Here is a 21211-nt window from a genome sequence, read left to right as displayed (position 1 = left end):
TGAATGCCTTTGTATGATAATTTATGTTGATCGTCTCCTCAGACTGTGTGATTAGCATACTCACCTCTAACAAGAAGTTCTGCCTCATCTGACACACTGTCTGCTGTGGTCTGTACCCTGCAGCCATATCTCCCAGCATGCACCAGAAGAATGTTCCTGATCATTAAATCTGCAGAGGATTCTTGCTGCAAAATGAAATGATAAAAGCATTGTTGTAAAAAAAACCCCAAAAAACCTCCCGATATGTCTTTCTTTCTAAAATAAGACAATGAGCTTTTAAGTGGTATTTTTTGGGGGGTACGTTTCATAAAGCACCATGACACTGGTTCTCCCCCATTCTCCACACTCAAAACCAGCGGTACAGGAAGTTCTATACTAATTATTGTGATCATTATAAATGTACAAGTACACTTGTGGGAAGCATTATGTTTTCCCCTCCCCCACTATGTCCTTCTTCCTTCTCCTGAAAACTCCTTGTCAAAACCCTGTATCCAAGCTTTCGCTGTATGTTTCTATCTGCTTTTCATTCTGTATAATTGACTGTTTTAGGTGTGAACATGGCTGGTTTTGGATAGAGTAGTTTGCAACAGGGATTCTGGTTGTAAAGTTGTTTGGTCTGTGGGAATGCTTTATCTCTCTCTGACCTTAGGACCAGAGGCTCCAGTTGTGTCTTCCTGGCCTGGCTATAGCAGATGGAATCCACAGTGTTTTGCACCCAAACAAGTGTATGGGGGGAGGGGGGAGGCAGAGGATTGGAGGTTAAGAAGCAGCAATGGTCCCTGGGCGCTTCAGTCTTAGCAAAGGTTCAGAGATGTTAGCATCATTCTATCTTCAATAAAGAGATTTTCTTCAACAAAGTCTGCTTATTGGGAGCAATCAGCTGGACTCTCACATTCCTATAGTCTCTCCCCTTTTCCCACTTCCTTCTTACTGTGAGGGATTCTGCACTTCCCCACATGGAGCCAGCTGAGTGACCTCGGGCTTGCCACGGTGCTGATAAAGCTGTTCTGACCGAGCAGTGATATCAGAGCTCTCTCAGCCTCATCCATCTCATAGGGTGTCTGTTGTGGGGAGAGGAAAGGGAAGACGACTACTGTAAGCTGCTTGGAGCCTCCTTCGGGTAGAGAAAAGCAGTATATAAGAAACAAGTCTTCTTCTTCAATAATATCAGGGCTCTCTGAGCCTCACTGCTTTTCACTGCCTGAAGGGGTCTCAAAACAGCGCCATATCTCCACAACAGACACTCTGTGAGGTAGGTGGGGCTGAGAGAGCTCTAAGAGAACTGCTCTGTGAGCACTGTGACTAGCCCAACATGCAGCTGGCTGCATGTGGAGGAGTGCGAAATCAAACCTGGCTTTGCAGAGTAGAGTCCACTATTCTTTAACCACCATACCACACTGTTTAATTGTTGACAGAACCGTATCCAGATTTTATTAAAAAGCTGTTTCTGGTTTTAGTGTTTTAGTGTTGTTGCTAATGCCGTTGGCAGGAAGGGAAACTAGGAGATACAGATTCTTTTGTAAACTGTTCCCAGCTGCTACGGCTGGCAAAGTGACACAGTCCTATGAGAGCTTTACGATTAGAGGGCCAGGGAAAGCAGTAAAGCTTCGAGCTGATCTATATATTTTCTCATTTATTATGGTTTGCTCTTTTCCCTTGGGCACACCGAAAGCAGGATCACAGTGACTTTGTTTATGTGAGGGGAGGGAGCAAATATTTTGAAATGTGCCTCGTTCCCTGCTGCGGCCAGGAGATTTGGAGCGAGTGTGTGCTTTATTGCAGCTTTGCCATTAATATCCTGGCCCGGGGGTGAGCAAATGCTTTTGCTTCTCCTGTCTCCGTCCAGTGGTGGGGTTGAGCTTGAACACCTCTTCCTCTTCCCTTCCTCTCCTGATCAGGTACTTGTCCTGGGCCCACAGAAAGCAGCAATCCCGTCTCATCCTGCTCTTCTCCCAGCCACCAATTTTGTACGCCTTCTGTCCCAGTCAAAGGAACAAGAGAGCTGTGCTGCCCGTTCCTCATTCCAGTCCCCACCATTCTTCTTTCTGCCCGTCCAGCTTCATCTCTGCCAGAGAGCATCTGAGCATCAGCAATCCAGCTCCTCCTTTCCTGACATTCAGCTCTGCTTGCTTGCTTGCTCGCCTGCCTTCTTCAGCAACCGCCATTCATGTCACCTGCCACAGCATCCTGAGGGCTGTTTCCCTCGTTCTCTGTGTTGGTGCAAACACTGGTTCCTGCTTGTTTTGTTTTGTTTTTTTACCCCCTGCTTTCTTTCCCCCATTTTAAGTTTTTTCCTGCAAGCCTGTGGTGCCCTCCTGAGTTTGCTGAACAATCTTACTTCTGTACAAATGGCCCCAGTCTGCAGATTTATGTATCCATAGATTAGGACATGGCTGGTTTTAGTTCTACAGATGACCATGATAATGATGAAGTTGCATAATACTAAATCTTATCATGTTGGCATTTATGGTCTATTCTTAACAGCTTAGGACATTTAGATTGGAGTGGAATGGAATATATAGAAACTGTTGGCTTTGAGACCTGCCTAAGAAGCTACACACACATGGTTCTGTGAATAGCCATTCCTGCAGTCTCTAGTAAGTGACTGTTCATCAGTGCTGGATGAGCACAAAAATGGCATCCCCAGCTATCCATCCAGGCTGCCTGCCTATAATCTCTTTTCCCTCTGCCTACTTCTTTAGGCAACCAGGGAGTTGCCATGGAGGGAAAAGGCTGTGGCTCAGGGGTAGAATATCTGCTTGGCATGCAAAAGGACCCGGGTTCAATCCTCAGCATCTCCAATTAAAAACATAGGGTAATAGATTATATGAAAGACCTATTTGGTCAGTTTGGTGTAGTGGTTAGGAGTGCGGACTTCTAATCTGGCATGCCAGGTTCGATTCCGCTCTCCCCCACATGCAGCCAGCTGACCTTGGGCTCGCCACAGCACTGATAAAACTATTCTGACTGAACAGTGATATCAGGGCTCTCTCAGCCTCACCCACCCCACAGGGTGTCTGTTGTGGGGAGAGGAAAGGGAAGGCGACTGTAAGCCGCTTTGAGCCTCCTTCGGGTAGGGAAAAGTGGCATATAAGAACAAACTCTTCTTCTTCTTCTTCTTCTTCTTCTTCTTCTTCTTCTATTCCTGAGCCATTGGAAAACTGCCAAACTCATTAGACCATATTTCTGATGGATCAAGAGTCTGATCCAGTATTAGGAGCTTCATGTGTTCATTTTGGTCATATAAAACAAATATCTGGTGACAACTGAAACAGCTGAAAGACCATAATTTTGATATGAGCCTTTTGGATCATAGTCTACTTCATTGGGTTTATATCTGACTGATGGTGGGCTGTGACCCATGATAACTCATCTTAAGATAAGTGCTGATAGATCAAGAAGCGTAGCCATGTGAAGCCGTGATAGATCAAGATGCACAGCCATGCGTAGCACAAGTCCAGTAGCCCCTTTAGACCAACCTTTCTCAACATTTTTACCATTGAGAAATCCCTGAAACATTCTTCAGGTGTTGAGAAACCCCAGAAGGGCCATTATCCTTGATCTGGAAACTACAACTGGTGCAGGATGCTGTGGCCAGAATCCTCACTAAAACATCATGTAGATCCCACATCTGGCCGGTACTCCAACAACATGGGTGGCTCCCACTTGAATTCTGGATTAAGCATAAGGTTTTGGTAACAACCTTTAAGGCCATACACAGTTTGGGCCCAGTGTATTTGAGAGACCAGCTCCCTGCCTATACGCCCAGAAGAGTCTTACGCTCCGCCACCTCCAACTGGCTGCAGATCCCTGGCCCCAGAGAAACATGCCGGTCCTCAACAAGGGACAGAGACTTCTTGGTCCTGGCCCCCACCTGGTGGAATGAGCTCCCTGAGGAGATCAGAGCCCTGCCCGAACTTCCACAGTTCCGCAGGGCCTGCAAGAGGGAGTTCCTCCACCAGGCATTCGCTTGAGGCCAAGTGACTCGGAGCATCTGTTGGGCCCCCCCCTCAGACGCCCTCCCATGACTGAACAATTTGATCTCCCCAGCGTTGTTGTTATTCATGTAGTGTTGTGAATTGTTACTTGATAGATTGTTGTGATCAAAATCTGTATAATGTTGTAGATTGTTATAATGTTCCATGTAAAGTTATGCAACGTTCCATATAAACCGCCCAGAGCCGTCAAAAATGGGCGATATAAAAATCCAAGTAAATTAATAAAATGAAATAAATGATCAAGCAGAATATGATTCGAAGTTTAGCTGTGTACACACTTACAAGGGGCCCCTCCCCTTCCCACCCCTTCCAGGCCTATCAGTGGCTACTTGGGATGTGTGTGTGGATTGACATGACCTTATAATATGGTCATATCACCCAATTAATGTTTAACAATTTTTTTAAAAAAGAATATATAAAATAATTAACTCCCACCCATTCAGCAAACCCTTCCAGGGGTATCAAGAAACCCTGGCTGAGAAAGCCTGCTTTAGACTAACAAAATTCGTGGCAGCTTCCATGCGGCTCACTTCTTCAGATACTTCAGATACTTCTTCATATACTGTGACTCCCAAAAGCTCATACTCTGCCAGTTCACTGGCCCCAACCAAAGGGTTGCCAGAAGAGCTCTGTTTTACAGGCCCTGCAGAACTGTGTCGGCTTTGAAAGTGGTCAGATCTCCTCCAGGAGCTCATTCCACCAAGTGGGGTCTTTAAGGAGCTTTCAAGCAGGGGTAGTCAACCTGTGGTCCTCCAGATGTTCATGGGCTACAATTCCCATGAGCCCCTGCCAGCAAATGCTGGAAGGGCCTCGTGGGAATTGTAGTCCATGGACATCTGGAGGACCACAGGTTGACTACCCCTGCTTTAGGGTACTCTTGCTCTTTTCTAAGATAAATGTTAGTCTTCTAGGTACCTCAATATTTTTTGCATTCTTTTCCTTTGACAGACTGCTACCACCTCTTCAATCACCAATTTGGCTATTCTAGCAACCCCACAGATTACTTGACATAAACAGCTGATGATGGAAAGTATTGGCAAGTCATAGGTGACTCATAGCAACCCTTTAGGGCTTTCAAGAGGAACAGAGGTGGTTTGCTGGTACCTGCCTATCTGCAGCAAACTTAGACGTCCTTGGTGGTCTCCCATCCAAGTAATAACCAAGGATGACCCTACTTGGCTTCCAAGATCTAATGAGATCAGGCCTTCCTGGACAATCTATGTCAGGCTTCCTCAACCAGGGTTTTGTGAACCCCTGGGGTTTCTTGAAGGCCCTGGGAGAGTTTCCCAAATGGGTGGGAGTTAATTAATTTTTAATATATTTTTGAGTCGGTTAAACATTTGTTCAGTGATATGTCCATATATGGTCATGTCAACTTTGCCCCCTCTCCCAAAATGGCCAACGATGGGCCTGGAGGGGGTGGGAAGGAGAGGGGCCTTGGGTGGGCGTGTCCACAGCTATGCTTTTCAACCATATTCTTCATGATTGTGCCACTTCTGGGGTCCCTCAACATCTGAAGAATGTTTCTGGGGCTTCTCTATGGTAAAAATGTTGAGAAATGCTGATCTAGGACATAAACAGTTAGTCTTTTTTTCTTGTGTTCGCTCTTACACAAGAGTTCTAGGTAAAGGTAAAGGTATCCCCTGTACAAGCACCAGGTCATGTCTGACCCTTGGGGTGACGCCCTCCAGCGTTTTCATGGCAGACTCAATACGGGGTGGTTTGCCAGTGCCTTCCCCACTCATTACCGTTTACCCCCCAGCAAGCTGGGTACTAATTTTATCGACCTCGGAAGGATGGAAGGCTGAGTCAACCTTGAGCCGGCTCAAGAGTTCTAGAGCAAGACAAAATTTTGCCCTGGATCTAACACAGTGATTCTGCCTGGAATCATAAATGCAAACCAATTTCCAGATCAAACTTAAATGGATGGAAATCAGCCAACAAGATCCACACCATTAGCAAACACCGTAATGACGTGGAAAGCATCTTAACACAGCATGGTCAGCTCAGCTGAGCTTTGAGATTGCACTGGTTGCTAGCCCCTTTAAAGGTTGGCAGAGTTTAAATATGCTAGAGGTGTAAAGCATCAGGCTGCCTAAAGAATAAAATATTTTTATTGTGAAGAGAAAGAACTATGCGGAGAAAGAGGAAGAGTCCTAACTGTCTAGCTGTCTAACTGTTGTCTGCAGTCATTGTGTCTGTTCTGGAGGCAAGCAGCGAGGAAGTAGGCTCAGGGGAGCAGGAAGTCTCCCACTGAGCCAATAAAAACACAGGATTAGATAACATGAAAAAAAATCAGGATATTCCTGATCTAACCCTGTTAAATGCACATCTCCTCCAACACCCCCTGGAGGACACTCTTCATACCTTGATCAATCATGCACACGGCAGATCTTGCATATTCCAACATAATCCACACAACTGGGTTCAGTTTTTTCAATGTAGAAGAGAAAAAATATGTTAAAGCTGAAGATGAATGACTATGCATTGTGGCAAATGATAAAACTAATCTTCTCAAATTGCTTTTTCAGTTCTTAGAACTGCGGCACTGTGCTGAATGACAAAAACACATCCTTCCTTTCAGCCTCTAACAGGTAATCTGAGGAGTTTTTGGCTGAGCGCCTCCTTGCTGAGCTACATCTTGATTTTCATGATGCTTACAATATATCATTACCACTTTATAAACAGCGTTGGGGCGTTTTTGGTTTGCTTGTCTTTTTTTTTTTTTTTTGGTTACAGTGGCAAATAACTCAAAAGAATGCCTTGTAACTTGAAAGGGATTTAAAGGAAGCATAATGGTTTGATTCTTCGTACTTGTTGCTGTTGGCCCAAACGTGTTTAGGCACAGGTATACACTGAGGGAAGAGCCTCTTGTGGCGCCGATAGGTAAGGCAGCTGTCTGAAAGCTTTGCCCATGAGGCTGGGAGTTCGATCCCAGCAGCCGGCTCAAGGTTGACTCAGCCTTCCATCCTTCCGAGGTCGGTAAAATGAGTACCCAGCTTGCTGGGGGGTAAACGGTAATGACTGGGGAAGGCACTGGCAAACCACCCCGTATTGAGTTTGTCATGAAAACGCTAGAGGGCGTCACCCCAAGGGTCAGACATGACCCGGTGCTTGCACAGGGGATACCTTACCTTATACACTGAGGGACTTCACATTATCTTCAAGAAGCAGAAGAGGAGCTGGTTTTTATATCCCACTTTTAACTACCTTAAGGAGTCCCAAAGCGGTTTACAATCCCCTTCCCTTCCTCTCCTCTGTGAGGTAGGTGGGACTGAGAGAGCTCTGACGGGCCTGCTCTGTGAGAACAGCACTATCAGGACTGCGACTAGCCCATGGTCACCCAGCTGCCTGCATGTGGAGGAGCAGGGAATCAACCCCGGTTTTCCAGATTAAACACCGCCAGTCTAATCAAGGGGCTAGAGATTAAAACAGCAGCCCCCTCTACCTCAATCCCCATACATCTGAGGTACACTACAATGGATTTAGAGGGATATAACTCAGCTTAGGACTGCACTGCTAATTGAGGTATGAGATCATCATAGAATCATAGAATCATAGAGTTGGAAGGGGCCTCCTGGGTCATCTAGTCCAACCCCCTGCACTGTGCAGAACACTCACAAATCTATCGCTCATCCACTGTCACCTGCCACCCCCTTGAGCCTTCAGAGAACCAGCCTCTCCGTCAGATGGCTATCCAGCCTTTGTTTAAAGGAGAACCCACCACCTCCTTAGGAAGCCTGTTCCACTGAGGAACTGCTCTAATTGTCAGGAACTTCTTCCGGATGTTTAAGTGGAATTTCTTTTGAATTAATTTCATCCCATTGGTTCTGGTGCATCCCTCTGGGGCAAGAGAGAACAACTCTGCCCCACGCACTTCAGCATTTACCTATTGACTTCCTCTACTGCTCCATCATGAATCTATATGGACCACCCAGCTCTGCCTGCTTCCCGGCTGGTCAGGTTGGGAGGTCGGACTGTCCAGGGCCCTGGGAGGCAGTCAGCAACCCCAACCCTGAGAGGCGCATGATGCATCAGAGCTGGGAGCCAGGGTGGTGACCAGCATGAGGCATGGTGCAGCTGATGGCCCTTGGCAAGTGCCACAAACCACCAAGATGCTGTGGATGGGGCTGGCACACAAGCCAGGGCATGGCAACTCAATGCCCCAGTACTTGGTGCAGGAAGTGGGGGGGGCAGTGCAGAGAGCTGAGTGGTGGAAGTGCTGCCCTGTAGCTTAGCTGGTGGTGCATTGTTAGGGAGAAAGAGGGAGGCTAACCCCAGAGATGGGGACATGAGGGGCCATGTCCCAGCAGGCCCGGCCATGGCAGGGCTTACTAGACAGCCCTGGGGGCCCAGAACAGGCAAGGCGAGGAGTCATCTGGGGTACTGTGTTTGACACAGCATGGATAACTAAGTGAGAAAAGGTAACAGAATTTGGGATGGCAGTGGAGGCCATGACGCAACACTGCCATTTTAAGAAGAAGTCCTGAGCAGAGCATTGTGTCATTTCACCCAATGTCAGGAAACATAACCCCACTCCTCATGCATATTGTTAGAAATGTGTGGCACCAATCTTTGCCTCCCCGGTTGTAAAAGACATGCCTGATTTCATTTCCGACAATGCCTTTATGACCTAGTTGACTTTCACCAAATGACAGCGTTGATTTTGATTTGCCTGCCAATGGGCTGTTTCGGGTACAGGGAGAGCAGTGGATATACATTCGTTACCATGAGAAAAGACCCATGATGTGAGCTGTCAGGACCCTGGAGAGCAGTCCTGGTTCATACCCTCAAAGACATACACGCAGGAATCCCAGGCATTGAGGAAACCTGTTGTTAGTTGCGAAGTCGTGTCCGACCCATCGCGACCCCATGGACAATGATCCTCCAGGCCTTCCTGGCCTCTACCATTCCCCGGAGCCCATTTAAGCTCGCAACAGCTGCGTCAGTGACTCCATCCAGCCACCTCATTCTCTGTCGTCCCCTTCTTCTTTTGCCCTCAATTGCTCCCAGCATTAGGCTCTTCTCCAGGGAGTCCTTCCTTCCCATGAGGTGGCCAAAGTCTTTGAGTTTCATCTTCAGGATCTGGCCTTCTAAGGAGCCTTCTTTCCTCTCCCACAACAGACACCCTGTGAAGGAGGTGAGACTGAGAGAGCCTTGATATAACAGAAGAAGAGTTGATTCTTATATGCCACTTTTCTTTACCCAACGGAAACTCAAAGTGGCTTACATTCACCTTCCCTTTCCTCTCCCCACAACAGACACCTGTGAGGGAGGTGAGGCTGAGAGAGCCTTGATATAACAGAAGAAGAAGAGTTGGTTCTTATATCCCGCTTTTCTCTACCCAAAGGAGTCTCAAAGCGGCTTACATTCACCTTCTCTTTCCTCTCCCCACAACAGACACCCTGTGAGGTAGACGAGGCTGAGAGAGCCCTGAGATTACTGCTCAGTCAGAACAGCTCTATCAAAGCTGTGGCAAACCCAAGGTCACCCTGGTGGCTGCATGTGGAGGAGCGGGGAACCAAACCTAGCTCACCAGATTAGAAGCTGCTGCTCTTAACCACGCTGGTATTTCACGCTGGTACACCACGCTGGTATTTCTAAACAGATACTTCAAACAACTATCCAGTGTGGTCTCTGACCACAAGTAAACAGACGCAGGAGTTAGTTTGTCTAGAGTGTTTTTATCTGACCCGTCATCCACGGAGCCCAAGGTAGCATACATACTGCTCCCCTCCTCCATTTTATCCAAGCTTGTAAGTTTTGTGTCAAGTGGCCATTTGTATTGGAGAGACCAACTCCATATGGCTGGAGGGGTGGGGGCACTACATCACTCTCAGTGCGCATAAGTGACGTTGAATGGGATGTTTCTCCTTGCTTTAGGATGCTTTGGGCTGATCCAGCGTTGAGCAGGGGGTTGGACTAGATGGCCTGCATGGCCCCTTCCAACTCTATGATTCTATGATTCTTTTGTCTTCACCTTGGAGCTCCACTTGTATCCTCCTTCTCTCTTTATGTGCTTTGTTCTTCTCTCCCTGGCTCTTCACAGAATCACACGTCTCTCCTGCAAAAAATAATGCCTGCAGACTTCCAACTAAATTGTGCTGGATAATCTGGCCACTTGTAATAGGAATGGTAGTCGTTAGGTAGGGCTTCTCTCTCTCCTTTTGACTACAACCCGAATATGAATGCAATCTACTTGAACGGAATCTACTTGAATTTAAGGCTTACTTTTGGAATCTAATTCTTGGAAGGTTTATTTTATTTGATGAGCGGGCAGACTCTGCTTTGTTGAACAAGTACCTCCAAACTTTGAAGCCACATCTCCTCGTCCCTGCTCCAGCAACTGGCAACATCTGTACCGTTCTGGCAACATCTGGCTCCACAGGACACATGAAGCCGCCTCATATTGATTCAGACTGTCGATCTTTCAAGGTCAGTGTTGTTTGCTTTAACTGGCGAAGGCTCTCTAGATCTTCAGGCTGAGCCTCCTGCCGTCACCTACTAGCTGATCTTTTTAATTGCTGGGAACTGAACCAGAGACCATCGGTGTGTAAAGACGGTGCTTTCCCACTGAGCCATGGCCTGTGGTCTCAGGACTTTCTATCAGTTGGGAAAAGAAAAACAAGCCATTCCCTTCCTGTACGCCTTTTGAGAAGGAGTTGAAAATGAGCTGATATTCCACCAGCATCACATCTTTCTGTGGATGAAGATGAAGCCCTCAGTCAGCAGTCCCTAGGAGACTCAGTGGCATACACCAATATCAGAACTTCATTTCCAGTTGTGCAACAGGAAGAGATGTCACCCTGTCCCCAGACACTCCAGCACAATGAGCATTCAGCAAGAATAAGTGGGAAAGGTTGGTTTTTATACCCTTCTTTTCACTACTTGGAGGAGTCTCAATGTGGCTTACAATGGCTTTCCCTTCTTTTCCACACAACAGACACCCTTGAGGTAGGTGGGGCTGAGAGAGATCTGACTCTGTTCGGCTCTGTGAGAACAACTCTAACTAGACGGTGACTAGCTCAATGTTACCTGGCTGAATGTGGAGGAGTATTGTAAGCCCAGGTCCTGTTAGTGAAGACTCCTTGGAGGAAGAGTCTTGCCAGGAGCTCCCAGCGTCACCTGAGCCTCAGCTGGATGAGAGCTTTCCTCATCCAGATGTTCAACAGACAGAGAGTTCTGACCAACAGAAGGGAATGGAGTTGCAGATAAACCAGGGCTTAGACTCCAAAGTTGTTACAGAAACTCCTCATTCCTCTGCCCAGCCTCCAGCTGCAGCTCCCTGTCTTGTCAGCTCACCTGTCATACTTAAGCCAAATAAGCAATGCAGGTTAAGTGCCCAAAGACAGCTCCAGTCTAACAGATACCATAGCAGGTTAGCAAGACTGTTGTTGACTACAGAAACCTGCAAGTCATCACAGAGTGGGGGCTGAGAAATTGCTGATAACCTATATTATTTGGGAGCTAGGAGGCCTGAGTTGTGGATGCAACTTTGCAGCTACCCGTGGCTTGCCCCCCTATTGCTGATTCCCCTGGACTAACCCTTTTCTCATTGGACTGTCTGATCTTGAATTCTGTCTGTCCCCTTTGGCAGTCTGTCTTTGGATGTTGACTTTCCCTGCCTTCCTCGGAGCATATCTGTGCTTCCTTCCAGCAGAAAGCTGAATCCTGAGACCAGCACAAGGAGTGGGAAAATCAAACCCATCTCTCCAGATTAGAAACTGCTGCTCTTAACCCACAACACCAAGCTGGCAAGGCAGTGATGGCTACACAGCCAGAAATGATTTTGGGATGTCATTGGTTGTGCAGCTGTACATGATTTTGCTAGATGCCTCCCCACATTTTCTACCCCCCAGCCCATTGAGGGCTGGCAGGAAATGGGAGAGCTTTGGCAGGGTTTTTTTGAGACATATCCAAGCCAACTGCATCTAAAAGCACCAGAAAATTAATTTCTTATTTCTGTAGTACCGCTGGATGTTCTCTCAGGTACTTCACAAGCCAGGTAGTTCACTGCAACTCTGAGAATGGAAGATATGATGAATTGCTGCATTCCACTTCCGTAAGGTGCCAACTTGGGGATTGAAAGTTTCCAACTTGTCTAGCGCGACAGCGCTTATTAGCTGTGAAATATAGGGTATTCGAGAAGATTAATGCTCCCGGTATAAAACTACAGACAGTTAAAGAATAAGGCCAAAATCAGTCCACATTTTCCTCCCCCTCGGAGGATAATTTATATTTAATGCGTGCTTTGTTGTTAAGGAAAATGGAAAAAAAAAGAAGAAGGATCATATACAGAGAGCGACTGTCTGGTTTTACTGCCTCGGTGCTTTTAGAAATGGCACCCGACACTCTGCTAGGAGGCTCACAGCGATTGCATCCTAATGTACTTCTCGGGAAAGCAAATGGGCATTCAATCTACATAAGCGAGATGGCAGGCAGCTCACCATGGGCTGAATCACAGCTTCCAGCAGGAGAGACAACGGGAAGAGCACGGGATCCTGTGAAATGTAGTTGACCCCAGCAAACTGGAAGAGGAAGCTGATGGCACTGCATGGCAATCCGAGAGCCAGCTTGGTGTAGTGGTTAGGAGTGCCGAGTTCTAATTTGGAGAGCCAGGTTCTATTCTGCACTCCCCCACATGCAGCCAGCTGGGTGACCCTGGGCTCACCATGGCACTGATAAAGCTGTTCTGACCGAGCAGTGATATCAGGGCTCTCTCAGCCTCACCCACCCCACAGGGTGTCTGTTGTGGGGAGAGGAAAGAGAAGGCGACTGGAAGCCGCTTTGAGCCTCAATTGGGTAGAGAAAAGCGGCATATAAGAACCAACTCTTCTTTTTCTTCAGTAATATCAGGGCTCTCTTAGCCTAACCTCCCTCACAGGGTGTCTGTTGTGGGGGGAGGAAAGGGAAGGCGATTGGAAGCCACTTTGAGACTCCTTTGAGTAGAGAAAAGCGGCATATAAGAACCAACTCTGCTTCTTCTTCAGTAATATCAGGGCTCTCTTAGCCTAACCTCCCTCACAGGGTGTCTGTTGTGGGGGGAGGAAAGGGAAGGCGATTGGAAGCCACTTTGAGACTCCTTCGGGTAGAGAAAAACGGCATATAAGAACCAACTCTTCTTCTTCTTCAGTAATATCAGGGCTCTCTCAGCCTCACCCACCTCACAGGGTGTCTGTTGTGGGGAGAGGAAAGGCAAGGCGAATGTAAGCCCCTTTGAGACTCATGAGGTCCATGAATACTTAAGAAACTTACTACACCATACTTATCAGTGCACTGCCAAACAAGCCGTACAACAGAATTCTACAGAGGGCAATAATACCCAAAGTAAAATCATGTTCCGTGACTTATGGACCCCAAAATGCTGAACTGCAGCTCTGTTCTGCACATTAATGGTAGAAAGGACTGATATCAAGCATGCAATAGATGGTGGTGCTAAAGGTTATCTTGTTTCATTACATTTATTTAAATATAATGGCGCTTCCCATTATTTTCCCACGTTGATTCTGTGAATGCCCACCTACTCTATTGCCGGAGCTAGAAGACTAACTTTTATTAATATCGTTAAGCAAAAGTAAATGGGAGGAACAGTTCCATGACCAAATGCTGTGGCTTTTGATGGTGGAGCAATATAAGGTTTCAGAACCTTTCCCCTCCTCTTAGAAAAGTCATACAGCAACCATTTTCTCAGCAACCTTTGTTATGTGCAAAGAGGGTCTCATAGACCGTTTATGCACTGGGAACTTCAGTGCCCCAGCTCTCATGCAGGAGCACAAATTGGAGGCGGATGAGGTGCCCCAGGCCATGTATTCCACCATGTGGGTGCAGGAAGAGGCGGGGCAACCTGCTATGACTAAAACTCCAGCCTGCGGCCTGGCATGAAACCTCCAGTGCATAAACGGTCATAGGGACAATTGCAAGTTTAATGTTGAATCATTTGGCCAGGTAGCCATGGAATGCAAGGCAGAAACATGTGTGCCTAATTTTTGATCTGAAACTTTATGACCCATTTCCGGACTAGGAGCTCAAATAGCAGTGCACGAGTAATGTTATTGCATGTAAAAACACATATTTTTTAAAACACATAATTAAAAAAAAATACATTAACTATCCATTTGTAATTCCACAGAACATTAGGATAATTTTTTAGACCAACTTGTGTTGGTCGGCAGTAGCAAAGCTAAACTTTGAGTTCACTAGCACCTTAACGTCAAACAAGATTTTCAGGGTATGAACATTTAAGAATCAAAGCTCTCTTCATCAGATACAAAAAGAAGAAGAGTTGGTTCTTATATGCCGCTTTTCTCTACCCGAAGGAGTCTCAAAGTGGCTTATATTCACCTTCCCTTTCCTCTCCTCACAACAGACACCCTGTGAGGTGGGTGAGGCTGAGAGAGCCCTGATATCACTGCTCGGTCAGAACAGTTTTATTAGTGCTGTGGCAAGCCCAAGGTCACCCAGCTGGCTGCATGTGGCGGAGTGCAGAATCAAACCCAGCTTGCCAGATTAGAAGTCTGCACTCCTAACCACTACACCAGGCTGGAGATCTCTGAGTCATTATATCCCAATTAGAAGGCATGAGTGTATGTTTGTTGTAGACTCATAGAATCATAGAGTTGGAAGGGGCCACAAAGGCCATCTAGTCCAACCCCCTGCTCAATGCAGGATCAGCCCAAAGCATCCTAAAGCATCCAAGAAAAGTGTGTATCCAACCTTTGCTTGAAGACTGCGTGAGGGGGAGCTCACCACCTCCTTAGGCAGCCTATTCCACTGCTGAACTACTTCTTTGCTGAGTTCTCCCCCCTCCCCTCCAATGTTCTTCTTTTCAACACCCTTCCCACCCACTGACAAGTCTATTAACAGGAATTAGCATCACACTTGTGAAAAAAAATTAGGGGGGGTTGTGGTTTGAGAAATAATGTTTACAAACTGAAGAACCACCACAAATTTGTATGAATTTAAAGGCAGTTCATGGCAGAGTGTGAAGAGCAGAAAGTAGGCTTTTAAACATCTCTGAGCCATTAATCCATACATCTGTGGTCCTACCCAGAACCCCTTGGTGTACAATAATGTACAGATGTCATTCTTGCAGTGTCCCAGTCACCTGGACATGCAAAGGAATGCATAGGCAAATTAATTCAGATGTACAAATAGAAAAGCATTTTCAAACAGAGGATCTCTGTGCACGAATCCAAACTCCTAAACCAGCCTTTCTCAACCTTTTTCAGTTGAGAAACCCCGGAAACATTCTTCAGGCTTTGAGAAACCCTAGAAGTGGCATGATCATGCAGTTGGGAAGCATAGCTGGGGACATGCCCACTGGGGCCACTCCCCTTCCCACACCCTTCATGCTCATTATTGGGAATCTTGGGAGGTGGAGGGGGGGTAGACATGACCGTATATGGTCATATCACCTGATAAATATTTAACCATAGAATCATGGAATCATAGAATCATAGAATCATAGAGTTGGAAGGGACCTCATGGGTCATCTAGTCCAACCCCCTGCACTATGCAGGACACTCACAACCCTGTCGCTCATCCACTGAAACCTGCCACCCCCTTGAGCCTTCACAGAATCAGCCTCTCCGTCAGATGGCTATTCAGCCTCTGCTTAAAAATCTCCAAAGATGGAGAAGCCACACCTCCCGAGGAAGCCTGTTCCACTGAGAAACCGCTCTAACTGTCAGGAACGTCTTCCGGATGTTTAGCTGGAATTTCTTTTGAATGAATTTCACCCCATGTTAAAATATCTATTAAAAATTAATTAACTCCCAGCCTTTCGGGAAACCCTTAAAGGACCATCAAGAAAACCCCAGGGTTGCACGAAACCCTGTTTGAAAAGCTTGTACTAAGCAGTTGCTGATTCAGAGCATACGGCTGTGGGGTTAATAATGCAATAGACAAAAGCGAGTTCAGGGCTCATTTAAATCCCCCCCACTTTTAAAACAGGAAGCGACCAGAGGGGGCAGGAAAATAATGGAAAGGTGGGATAATGGCCATTTTCCCCCTTTCCCTACCATTGGCAAAGCATGACGCAATTTGAGGATGACTCACAATTTATTTAACAGGAATCTTCCAATTAAAAGATCTCCTGTGTGATAAACTGGCTTGAGTCTTTCCAGAAGAAGATTATCACAGGTTATTGCCCCCTCCCACAATCCTCTCCACATAAATCAGTACAGCAGTTGGTGACAAGTAATGCTGCTTATGTACCAGTGACTCATAGTGTCATTAAGGGGCCTTGCAGCCCACAGAGTTACTGTCGTCAGCCTACGGCTTTTCCAGAACAGGTTCTGAAAGACAACCATAGTAACCAGAAAGTCCAAAAGATGGAGAGGGGCTGTAGAGTGGTGGTTTTCAACCCTGTATAAGCCAGGTGTTTCATACAGATCAGAAACAGACGACCCCAAGCTCAAAAGTAGGAACGAGGCAAAAGGCCTCTTAAGTGGAATATGTGGTTATGCTCGTCTGTTTAAATTTACCTCAGGGTTGTTGCTGGCTCTGAGGATTGTTTGGTTTCTGTTATTCCATTCTATACACCATTCACGCACCATTTAAATACCAGTTTGGTGTAGTGGTTAGGTGTAGTGGTGTTGTGGCTTGGTGTAGTGGTTAGGAGTGCAGGCTTCTAATCTGGCATGCACGGCAGCCTCTAACCACTGAAGAGAATGTATGAAGAAGGAAGTTACTTGCTGTTCAGCCATTGTTTTTTCTTCTGGTAGTTTCCTCTCCCCAGTTTGGTGTATTGTTTAGGAGTTTGGACTTCTAATCTGGCAAGCCGGGTTTGATTCCGCACTTCCCCACATGCAGCCAGCTGGGTGACTTTGGGCTCGCCATGGCACTGATAAAGCCATTCTGACCGAGCAGTGATATCAGGGCTCTCTCAGCCTCACCCACCTCACAGGGTGTCTATTGTGGGGAGAGGAAAGGGAAGGCAAATGTAAGCCACTTTGAGACTCCTTCGGGTAGGGAAAAGTGGCATATAAGAACCAACTCTTCTTCTTCTTCTTCATTGTCAAGTTCTCATCCTTCCTCAGAAGTTGCAAATGCCTACACTTCCTTCCGCACAGGAAACTAGGAATAAACACCATCGTCATGGGCCCTTCAATGTCAGGTAAATCTTTTTGAGTCTAGGAACAATTTGCTCCTCAGGGAAGCTTCTTTACTCTCAGGGAACTGGATAAAGATGTAATCTATAATGAATGGTTTATAACGAATCAGATCACTGGTCTATTAAGGTCAGTGCTGCTCATTTTGACTGGCAGTGGTTATCCCGGGTTTCAAGTGGAAGTCAGTCAGATCATCCCCTACTTGATTCCTTTAACTGAATATGTCGGGGATTGAACCTGGGACCTTTCTGCAAACAAAGCAGGCACTCTACCACTGTGCCACAGCCCCCTCCCCTGATGACGGCACGACAGAGAGAATAATAACTAATGAATGAATGTCAAACCAATATCTATTCCTGTAAGATTTATGGCTATATTCACACAGTCTATGCAAATACTCCCATGCTTCAATTAACCAAAATGAGATGTATTTAATTTCTCTGAGCTAATATTTCCCTTTTGCTGTCTTGAATGTAATTACTTCTCTTCCCGTTATGTTTGAACTTTTTCTATTTCTCTACTGAAACAGTTTTCATGACACCGCCAGACAGTACGGAGGTTGGGCCAAGCTCACCACAAGGATGCTTTCAAAGTGTCCGCCTTCCTTCTCAAAATCGACGGGCTGACCATTCAACGTCCAGTGGAAAATGACATCTAAAGTGGGGTCATGCAAGGCTTTACAACTGAGGACAATGCTTTCTCCCACAGTTAGCTCAGTCCTTTTTGGAGACAGGTCTATCCGGGTAGGCACTAGAGAGAAAAACAGAACCAATGACTTGAGGCATTTGTTATAATGGGGTGCAGTAGGACCCTGTCCTACAGGTTCACTGTCATGGTTTGAAATATTCACCCAGTCTAAGGAGACTTCCTCCAACTTAAGTGGCTTTTCAGCCAAGGGAAGAGCCAGTGAATTTGAATGAAAGAAGGCTATCTATATTTTTGAATTTATATTCCGCTCTTCCCAGGAGGTTCAGGGTGGCTTACACGAGGATTAAAATGTATAAAGAATGAAACATTAAATATTAGACAGTAAAATGTTTAAAATTATTTATTAAATAGGAAATAGCTAAATGGGTTGTAGGTAGGGAGGCCAGAAAAGGGGGAAGGGGGTTTATTCTTCTTGTCAACAGAGCAGGTTGTTGTTAAGTTTTATGGTTTTAATGTTTTATGTATTGCGGTTTTATTCTTGATTGTAACCTGACACGAGTCAATTCTGAGAGCAGCGTGTAAAAGAGCCAGTTTGGTGCAGTGGTTAGGAGTGTGGACTTCTAATCTGGCAAGCCGGGTTTGATTCCCCGCTCCTCCTCCATGTGCAAACAGCTGGTTGACCTTGGGCTCACCACAGCACTGATAAAGCTGTTCTGACCGAGCAGTGATATCAGGGCTCTCTCAGCCTCACCCACCTCACAGGGTGTCTGTTGAGGGGAGAGGAAAGGGAAGGCGAATGGAAGCCACTTTGAGGCTCCTTCGGTTAGTGAATAGTGGGGTATAAAAGCCAAGTCTTCTTCTTCTGTATCAGGGTCACTACACCGAGGCAGGCAATGACAAACCACCTCTGAACAGAGCTTGCCTTGAAGCCCCATGGGATCATCATAAGTCAGCTGCAACTTTATAGCACTTTCCCTTCCATCCAGCTTTCTCTGGATTTAGGCCTGAGCATGTAAACTAGAGCAGGGGTAGTCAACCTGTGGTCCTCCAGATGTTCATGGATTACAATTCCCATGAACCCCTGCCAGCAAACGCTGGCAGGGGTTCATGGGAATTGTAGCCCATGAACATCTGGAGGACCACAGGTTGACTACCCCTGAATTAGAGCTCAGTTCATGTGCCTCTTTTTTAATGATGAAGTGTGTGATTTTTTGTGGGCATGCCAGCTAGATCCAATACACCTTGGCCATGCAGTCTCACAAAGCATACACTATACACAACAGGGAAAAGGATAATCCAACGTGAATACAGGTCCTAAGAAGTGTATCAGCCACCTCTTATGATCCACCAAGTCAAACACAGACCTCCACTATTTAGTCATTTAGCTATTTATACCCCACTTTTCTCTGCAACAGAAGCCCAAAGACATTATTCTCCACTCCTCCATTTCATCTTCACAACAACAACCCTGTTGGGCAGCTTAGGCTGAAAGCGTGACTTGCCCAAGATCAGCCAGTGTACTTCCATGGTGAGGTGGGGGTTTGAACTTAGGGCTCCCCAGTTCCAGACTGACACACTAACTATTAAACAATTGGGTCTCCAGTAGTCACATTTTGCGACTTCCCAGGTACTTGACTGTCCCCTCGTTGTTTCATGGTTCGATAAATGGCTGGCAGTCTGCTTAGCAGATCACAGATTGGTTATGCCCATCCTAGGCAGCTGGGGCACTGCCAGCACTGTATGTGAAGAAGAGAGGAAATCCTACATTACAAACCTTACCTTTAACGAACACAGAAGCTGTTATTTCCGCAGAACCAAATACGTTGTCTCCTCGGCATACGTATCTCCCCTCATCCAACTTGGTGGCATTCAGGATTCTCAGGGTCCCATCTGGAAGAACAGTTATCCTGAAAATTATAAAAAAGGTTTTTATCCTGAAATAGCATATACAAGATTATCTCAACTGCAGATGGCTTCTGTAGAGTCATCTTTAAGGACTCTGACTACGTTTCTTAAAAAAAAAAACGATGCATAAACTAGTGTAATCTATTTATTTCACCAAAGATGGCAGAGATCAACTCATTTATTCACTTTTTCTGACACAAAAGTCTCAAACCTCCTAAATTAAGTGCATTCGAAAATTTACAGAAAGAAAAGTCACATTAAAAAAATGTAAAAAGATACACATTCCTTTCAGATTTGAAAAGTATTAGGTACCAACCGCTCAACTGGAATCTAATAGCGACAAAAATAAAATCTAAAAAGTAACTGAGATAGGAAGTGAAAGCAGATAAAGACAGAAGAGGAAGTTAATTATGTATAGCAAAAGATGATTTATAGCATTTTTTTTCTATGGCAGGTAAAAGGTAAAGGTAAAGGTATCCCCTGTGCAAGCACCAGGTCATGCCTGACCCTTGGGGTGACGCCCTCCAGCGTTCTCATGGCAGACTCAATACGGGGTGGTTTGCCAGTGCCTTCCCCAGTCATTACCGTTTACCCCCCAGCAAGCTGGGTACTCATTTTACCGACCTCGGAAGGATGGAAGGCTGAGTCAACCTTGAGCCGGCTGCTGGGATCGAACTCCCAGCCTCATGGGCAGACAGCTTCAGAGAGCATTTCTGCTGCCTTACCACCCTGCGCCACAAGAGGCTCTTATCTATGCCAGAGCAGAACACAAATAAAAATGGCATCTAGTTCCTAATACATATGATCTTTGTTTATTACAGTTCTACAGCCCGCTCACTATCTACATGCAGTCAGAAGGACTAAGGGCGGAATGAAACTTGACACGGAATGCAGAGCTGCTGCTGAAAACTGCAGCTGCGTGTCACAGGAGGCAGAGTGAACTACAAGATGGCTGCCACAGGAGGCACATCCACATCCACACCTGAAACCATAATTTTGAGGAGGATAGAGTTATATTAAAAACTCCATTGGGAAGAGGCATGAAAGAGAATAAAATCATGCGGCAGCTGCTTCTGAAACAGGATTTTAATCTGCATAGCGAATTCGATCTTCGGTGGCCAATCAGATGCCCTGCTTGACAAGAGCCCCACCATGCCCCACCCACTTCCTAAAAATACTTAGTGGGCCCCAAGAAAGGTGTTGGCAGCTGCCATAGTGCCCACAGCCACTTTGTTGGGTATCCCTGCTCCGACGTAATTCATTGAGAGCAGGGTTGACCATACGGTGGCTATCCAGGTGTCCATGGACTACAGTTCCCATGGGCTCCTGTCTGTACATTATGGCAGGGACTCATGGGAATTGTAGTCCATGGACATCTGGAGAGCCACAGTGTGGTCACCCCTGGTTTGGAGGATGGAGGAATGGTCAAAGACACTATTGGGGGAGCACAATTTGCCCATAGTAATCTATAAAGTATAGAGATTGGCACAGAGAGATTCCTATTTTGCCATGTCCTACCTTTCAAGATGGCAGCCACAGTTAATGGTG

At 46.2% G+C, this 21211-nt stretch overlaps 1 protein-coding gene across 3 annotated transcripts in view; it reads right to left on the bottom strand.

The window, feature by feature from the left end:
- Positions 1-21211, bottom strand: part of CNTN5 (contactin 5) — a 744496-nt gene that overhangs the window by 71433 nt on the left and 651852 nt on the right. For all 3 annotated transcript variants that reach the window (XM_077341497.1, XM_077341498.1, XM_077341499.1), the window contains exons 14-16: positions 19538-19665; positions 17685-17860; positions 65-185 (exon numbers count right to left, since the gene is read on the bottom strand). In XM_077341497.1, the coding sequence (XP_077197612.1) occupies positions 65-185; positions 17685-17860; positions 19538-19665 (425 nt within the window). The remainder of the gene's footprint in view (positions 1-64; positions 186-17684; positions 17861-19537; positions 19666-21211) is intronic.

The sequence above is a fragment of the Paroedura picta genome, chromosome 6, assembly GCF_049243985.1.
Source record: "Paroedura picta isolate Pp20150507F chromosome 6, Ppicta_v3.0, whole genome shotgun sequence".
Taxonomy (NCBI): domain Eukaryota; kingdom Metazoa; phylum Chordata; class Lepidosauria; order Squamata; family Gekkonidae; genus Paroedura; species Paroedura picta.
The sequence above is the reverse complement of the archived record's forward strand: the minus strand, read 5'-3'. Positions and strand labels throughout refer to the sequence as shown.